The 7653-nt window shown below is 45.5% G+C and overlaps 1 protein-coding gene across 1 annotated transcript in view; it reads left to right on the forward strand.

Annotated features, from left to right (window-relative positions):
* Positions 1-233: 233 nt before the first annotated feature.
* LOC103368609 (thrombospondin type-1 domain-containing protein 7A-like) overlaps positions 234-7653 on the forward strand; it is a gene marked incomplete at its 3' end in the record, with an annotated part of 183588 nt that continues 176168 nt past the window's right edge. The window contains exon 1 of the mRNA XM_008297023.1: positions 234-384. Coding sequence (XP_008295245.1) covers positions 234-384 — 151 coding nt within the window. The remainder of the gene's footprint in view (positions 385-7653) is intronic.

The raw sequence follows: 7653 nt of genomic DNA on the forward strand, positions 1-7653 counted from the left end.
ACTCTCTCTGTCCTTCACCAGACCAAGTACTGGACCTCAACTCCTGCAGGACCGTCAGACCTCGTTGTTTTTTTCTCGTTTCTCACACTCCCATCCACTAAACTCACGCCCTCCCTCAAACTGAAGCGCACTTCCCTTCTCGTTGCCTTTTGGACTATTTTGTTCTTTTTCGTCATCGCCGCCTGCGCCGACCTTCCAAGCCGAGTGGATTTACTTTTATCCTGTGGCGGACCATGGGGCTGGGGTGGAGGGGTGCAGGAGGGACCCTCCGAAAAAGGACAGAGGAGAGCTGGTACCTTTTGGTGACATTGATGCTGTTGTGTGGTTTCCGGAAGGCTCACACGCAGACAGACGATGGGAAGTCTGTCTACTTCTGGGAAACAGGTACCGCTAAACCACTAATTAGAGATTAAATTTGATCCCCCCCCGCTTTACATATGGAGCGTTTATGACGGCCGGTAATGAATTAGCGCGTGCTGTTGTTGCAGCTATGGTATGTGACCTCCCACACTCTGAAGCTACAATCAGGCAGATCTGATCTCATGTGTGTTCCATTTGTTGTTTTTGGGGGGAAAATGTGACTTGAGCAGTTTACAGGAGCATAATAAATTAGTGCATCCAGGATTGAAAATTAAAGCCTCTTGGATCTGTCCTGACACAGATCTACAATGCTTCCAGATGACACACTTTGCTCGTCTCGTGAACGCGTTATTCGAGGTGTAGGACTCTGCCAAACTTCAAAGATCCATACACTTGAAAGATGACCCAGAAATCTACAGTGGAGCCGTCTCCTCACACTGAATAGCATGTGGCACGCAGGACGGCCGTGATCCATGTTTGAATGGATTACTTTCATCTCCCTGAGTCTCAGGTGATGCACCATTATTGAAATGTTGCTGCCGTGTGTTCCAGCATGCAGATGATTGATGGCCGCTGCCTCACAATAGTGCTTGTTGAGGGAAGCGCCGTGGTTTGATGGTATTGATGGCACATTGGAGCTGAATGTGTGTGTGTTTTATACATGTAGTAGACGTGCAGATTGATGGGGAGTTACAGCATATTTGATCCCTGCACATGCTTGCTTTATGCACTAAACGCCGCCATATTAAACTATCAGAGAGTCATAAAAAGTCGGTTGTCACAGTGAATTACGTTGCAGCGCTTGACATGCAAGGAAGCACACGGCTAATCATGGATGCCGGGCACCACTTTTCAGATTCCAGAGTACAGTTCTTGCAGCGAGCGCAGATTATCGCCGTGATGACTGCTAATGGACGCTTAGAAAATTAACCTTAGTGGTCTTCTTCGAATATTTAGTTAGTCCTTTACGGGCATAAATGAAACGGCACGTCCCTCTTGACTTGATTTAATTCTCAATTAGACAGAGAAGCTCAGGAGGTGACGGCGTGCTCTCTTCTCTCAAACTAACATTTTACCCCAAACTGTGTTTTCTCAGTTCCACTGCAACTTCTCGTCTCTCTCCAACCCCCAACTCAAACAGCCCCCACTCCACATGTCCTGCCCCGCCTTGCTCAGCACCAGTCCCCAGTTGACGTATCCCACGTCTTCTCTCCTGTGGTTCTGCATCTTTAAAGAGGATGTAGCTGAGTAAGGAGATTAAAGGAGCAGGGATTTAACAACCCAGGAAAGACAGCCCAGGGAACAGACTTGAGAAACGAAAGGCAGAGTGAGCACTGCAGGCGGAGAGAGGGACTAACTTAACCTACATCTACCCTACTGTAGGTCATAATGATTATGCCTCTCTCCCACGCTACACCACCTTTCTCCCACACTATACATGCTCCTCAACTGGAAAGCTCTAGGCTCTGCGCTTTGAAATGTAATCCAGTGTTGGGAGTTTGTTCACTTCTTCCCAAATAAAAGGTAGCGCATTGATTTCAGCCCTGGAGTCTTTTTTTTTTTTCTCTGCCTCTTTGGTTTGACAATTGCCTGAAGAGTATTAAAATCACATAGGGCAATTTACTGCTTTGAATCCCGGTGCTTTTCATCAAAATGTGATTATGTTTGTGCGAGATTTGCATACTTTTTCTCGCCAATGGAAGCTTGTTAAAAAAAAAAAAAAAAATACAAAACACCAAATGTGATGATGTTTGCGCACATTTGCAGCGTGTGCAGTGGAGGAAATATTCTTGTAGCGAAGCAATGCTCTGATGTTTTGCATATTGATGAGTCGAGCTGAAATACAGCCCCTGTCTTGGAAACTGTGGGGAATTGGGCCTGCATTGCTTTTATTGCCGTCTGTGAAAATATGATGTATCTGTTTTGGAAGGTGAGACAGTTCAGTGCTTCTTTTCTTTTTTTTTTTTGCTCTGAGAATACTATTCAAATGAGGCCGATGGAGACAACGGGCTCCGGCTGCCGGTGATATTTCTGAAGGTGGCGGTAGGATAACTGAAGAAAAAAAACGAGAATGATTACAGCCACCGTGAGGACGGCGGTGGCGATGATGATGGCGATAATGGCATGCCACAGTTTTGTGTTTTTTTTTTCCGGGGCTTTTGAGAGATCGCTGGGAGTTTGTCTTCCTCTCAGATGCTATTTTCACACCATTTTTCTTCTTGTCGCTTCCTCACAAGCGTGCACTCTCTCGGCACTTCTTCCCCGGCATCTTTATCATCACATCCCCGTCTAGCGCACACTCACACTATATTTTTGCATCGCTGTTTTAAGACCCACTGCTTTTTTTCTTTTTTTTTTCCCAATTAATGAAACACTAGAATATGATGAAATTCCAGAGAAACCTTTTCTGTTGCCAATACTCTGGAGGCAAAACCAGAATGTCAGTGGATCTAAGAAATACTGCTGTGCCCTGCGCAATAGAGAGCTGACACACACACACACACACACACACACACACACACACACACACACACACACACACACAGCAGGTGCATCTTGCCTGTTCTGGTGCTGTGTGCGTGCTTCATTAGACTCTGTTGTTGGAGTGACAAGGTTGCCAGGTTGGAGCTGTCAAGACCTCACATGTCTGCCCGAGGACAAAGCAATTACAGGTGGTGGAGTAGGTGAGGAGTCTTCAAGCAAATACATACAGTAATGACTCGATATCCTGGCTGTAAACGCTCCCTAAACACGTCGGGTTTATGTTTAGGTGAAATGTTAAATAAAAAAAAAAAACAGAACAAGGAGGAGATCTTGCTTTTTAAAAACGCTGGAAGGTGCAATCAACAGGTGCACATTAATGTGGGTCTCATCTGATATCCTGATCTAATCACTCTTTATCAACTCCAACCCTCCCCTAAATGCGGGCTCGTAATCTTTCCTGGGATCCAGATTATCTATCATTCAGATTACGCAGGAGCGCCCTTTCACCTCTGATCGAGTCAATCCAGATTCACCTGCCCTCTCACCTCATCAGGTCAAATCACGCTTTGGAGCACGTGCCTCTTGGCTGTAGGCCTGTTAAGCCACTGAGACATCAACTAATGACTCTCGCATATCGCTTACTTACCATTCATGTGTGGCTTTTGGTGCACTTTTGAGTTTGCAAAGTGGATGAAATGTACATCAGCCTCTGCAACGTTCGCTTTACTGATTTCTAACCAAGTTATAAGTTCACATGTCAGTTGTTTCTGAGCGACTGTATAAGGGAGGAGAATTTTTAAAAACTCTCCGGCGGTGAAAATCAGGTTTTGTATCCTGTCCAAACAGTGTTTTTTATTTGCTGGAAGACAGACCACAAGCAACATGGCTAAGCATGTTCACCTTGGTGGAGAGAAAGGCGGTCAGGAAGGAATTATTTTAATGGGAAAAAACATAGATATCTAGCTTAGATACACAGGGTGTGTTTTTTTAAATCTAAAAAACATGCTTGGCAGACAGGTTTTATGAGCTAAGTGTGTGTCAGAGTGTTTGTGTGTTGGTCTGTACATATGTCAGCCCTAATGGTCTGTCTTCGTCCAGAAACAATGGAGTCTGGTCCCACATAGTATCATACGATGGGGACCGCTGCAGCTTTCTGCCCCATGAATGCGCTGCTGTGTGTCACCGCATGCCGCTGATGTCACCTTTCAATGCACTAGGCCAGGGTGACTAGTGGTGACAGGCCATTGTTAGCCGAATACATTCCTTCTTTTATAGAGGCACTAGCAGTGAAGGATGTCAGCCTCGCTGAGGGTTGTTAGTGACTTTCCTGCAATCACCTGCTATTACGGCGGACCCACTGAAGAGGCCATCCTGGAAATTGAAGGAGAGCCGGTGTGACGGGTTCACAAGTTCAGTACGGCAAGTCAAGGTCATTACATGGCAAAGTGCCCACGGCCAAACTGATTGTCGTAACCAAACGCTAAACTAGCTGAGTTCAATCGACGAAACCTTCAGATAGATGGAAACGGGTTTAACGATGAACTAATTAAGCACAAAGTTCTTTCTTTTGTCTTAATTTCTGTTCAAGAGCCAAATTATGTATATTTACAGGTTCAGGATTCATTTGTTTTTTGGCATCCATCCATCAGCTATACACCGCTTAGTCCTCATTGGCTAAAGTCCATCCCAGCTGACTCAGGGTGAAGGCAGGTTCACCTGGACAGGTAACCAGTCTATCACAGGGCTACACTTAGAGACAGACAACCAAGAGCAGGTTGTCCTCCATTCGTAAGGTTGGCGGTTCGATCAAACAGTCGAAGTGTCCTTGGGCAAGACACTGAACCTGAAGTTGCTCCTAATGGCAGGCAGCACCTTGCATGGCGTATGAATGTGTGTGTGAGTGGGTGAAAGAGAAATATGTTGTAAAACGCTTTGGGTTAAAGCGCTATATAAGTGCAGGCCACTCACATTCACACCTACGGACAATTTAGAGTCACCAATTAACCTCAGCATGTTTCTGGACTGTGGGAGGAAGCCGGAGAACCCGGAGAGAACCCACGCTGCACGGGGAGAACATGGAGACTCCACACAGGAAGATCCCGGGTGTCTTCTACCTTCTAGCTGTGAGGCGACGGTGCTCACCACTGATCCACCTTGCAGCAGAATATGTTTACATACTTTATTGATGAGAAATGTATTATGTTTCTGTACGTTGCTGCAGCATCTCTTCTCGCCCTCATGTCTCCTTAAGGCCTCCTTCCTGATGAGCTCAGTCTGCTCTGATTGGTCACCTGGCCTGAAGAAAGCGAGGTAATGCTGGTTCTGTACCATTGCTAGTCATTGTGCAGATGCTCCATGGTGAAGTAGATAAGTAACGGATATTTAAAAGCCGTGCAGTTCCAACCTTCACCTGTGCTCATGACCTCTGAGTCGTGTTTTAAGGAATGAGATCACAGAATGGTTTTTCTCTGAAGCGTGGCTTGGCTCAGCCTTCAGGTACACGTCCACAGGATCTGTCTCTTTAGTGCTTCGTACTTGTTGTTAAAGTTCAGTGTGTTCTGGTTGCGTTGCCGTGTGTTTGGAGTGATGGAGCGTTGCGTTGCCTGCTCTTTATCTGCATAAACTTGAGGTCGAAGCTATTTTATGCAAATGAGGAGCACCGAGTGTCTCTGGAAAAACACAAAAATTCAATTTGATGATTTGAACTGTTTTTTCTAATCCAGGAGCCTCCGAGTAAAGCGCTCAACCAATTAGGTGAAGCCGATGATTGTGTTGGATTCCCGCTAAAGAGCACTCGTCAGGCATCTGTAGTGACTCTGCAGATTGTTGGGCCCATCAAGGGTCCGCTGTTGGGAAGCGGCGTGATTCTTGGTATCTTATCTGGACTGGGAATCTCCCAGGAAGAACTGGAAAGTGTTGCTTGAAGGAGCACATCTGGAACGTCCCGCTTAGCCGCCGCCAGACCGAGGAAAATGCCTGCATGGATAAAACCTGGCAGATCTTTAACATGCACAAAAAAAACCCCAAAAAACTGTTTAACACACAAAAGAAAAAAAGCAATACTTAAATAGCCACGAGATAAATGTTAGGTCGATTAGTTTTGCCTCTATTTATGCCGGCCAGATGTCTCATTTATAATTCTATAAAAGTTTTCTGGGTTTTTTTTGTGCCTGCATACTTGATTGATTCTCGTCCTCGACTGACCTGAGCGCTGGCATCGCTCGCTGTCCCAGGTTTAAACGAGAACCTGTGGCCTGATTATCTTAAACACTTAAATAGCCGTGTGCTAATACCTGCACACCTGGATCACGTCAGACACTTTTCTTTTCATCGAGCCACAAACAAACAAACACACGCCCGACTGAGCTGCTGCTGCTGCTGCTGCTGCTGCTTTAATAGTGGCAGGAATGTGACTGGCATCATCCCAAATGAGACGATCCCTTGGAGATTCCTGCCTCATTTTAGCGAGTGCATTACAATGTGACCCTCTGTGACCCTAATTAGCATAGCACCTGAGGGCAAACAAGAGTCTGCTTGGTAATTGGCCAGCCACTGTTCAAATTCCTTAGCAACAGGCAACAAATTTAGGCCATGCATATAAATTAAGACATTTTCCTTGCGAATTTCATTTTTCATTACCGACTATGCCAATGGGTTTTATTTTAATTCAGTATGCTGGTGTTTTTGTTTTCCTTTTTCGTTGGGTTAGAGTGGGAATGGAAGCTAATTGTGTCTGCTGTGTGGCGTCTGGCCCCACAACCACCGGAAAGCCAGCGCTCAGCAGCCAGCCTGTGGAATCCACCTCGGAGAAGGCGGCGGCGGCCGCTTGGCCTCAGCATCTTTCTGCCTGAAAGAGGAAGGAAGCTATTTTTCAAAGTTACTTTTAGTCTCTGTGGAGAAAGAATGAGTGCAGCTCAGGAACCAGTGGTCTGCGGTTCGGTGTCACCGCGGCAGAAGTCACACAGAGTTGGCCGACGCCGCGCCGTGACATTACACTTGATTCGAAGAGCGTTCGCAGCAGAATATGTCGTGTTTGACCCACATTGATCTGTGTCGTGGCTTTAGAGATATTACTCCACCACTCTCCAGTCCGGGCTGCTGCTGCGTTTTTGAAATTGCCAATCCATCCAGGGGAGAAAGATGCCAAAGAAACGCCAGAGTTTGTTTAATCTAAATGGTAGAGCTTACACTAAGACCTGGCTATTACTGATATAGGAGGGATGGCGGGATTAGAGATTACACTTCATCCAAAAAAACTTTATTTAGAGTGACATAAGAGGATTCCCCCTGCCTTGCTGCACCAATATTCAAATGGCTCATAACATATTTCAGATGGAGCGCTTCGTCACTCAGTTGTGCCTCCAGTGTGCTTTGTGGACGGTCGTGGGGTAAGTAAGCAGATCAGCGATAGATTTATGTTATGGAGAGAGGGTTTTTTTCCATGATTATCAGGCTTGACCTGGTGTATTGAAGTGGCACATGCATCTGTAAAAGGATTATTGCATGAGTAAAAAGACTTTCAGTAAGTTTTCCTGAGTGCATTCTAGTTTTACCAAAACTTTGACTTTGTTAAGACGCCTGACTGAACACATGTAGATGCACTGAAATGATACGACAGCAAAACCCTCAAACATCAGGAAGAGCAATCTCATAATATAGTCGTATATAGTCAGATATTAAAAAACATATGTTGACAATGTCAATGTGAGACAGAGCATAAGAAGTGAAGTGAAGCCACGATACATACGACAGTGTTTTCATACGTTTTCACTGGAGGAGCCGTTTAAGATCAATAAGATCAGTTCTTTA

This window comes from Stegastes partitus, unplaced genomic scaffold (genome assembly GCF_000690725.1).
Source record: "Stegastes partitus isolate 25-593 unplaced genomic scaffold, Stegastes_partitus-1.0.2 Scaffold1178, whole genome shotgun sequence".
Lineage (NCBI taxonomy): Eukaryota > Metazoa > Chordata > Actinopteri > Pomacentridae > Stegastes > Stegastes partitus.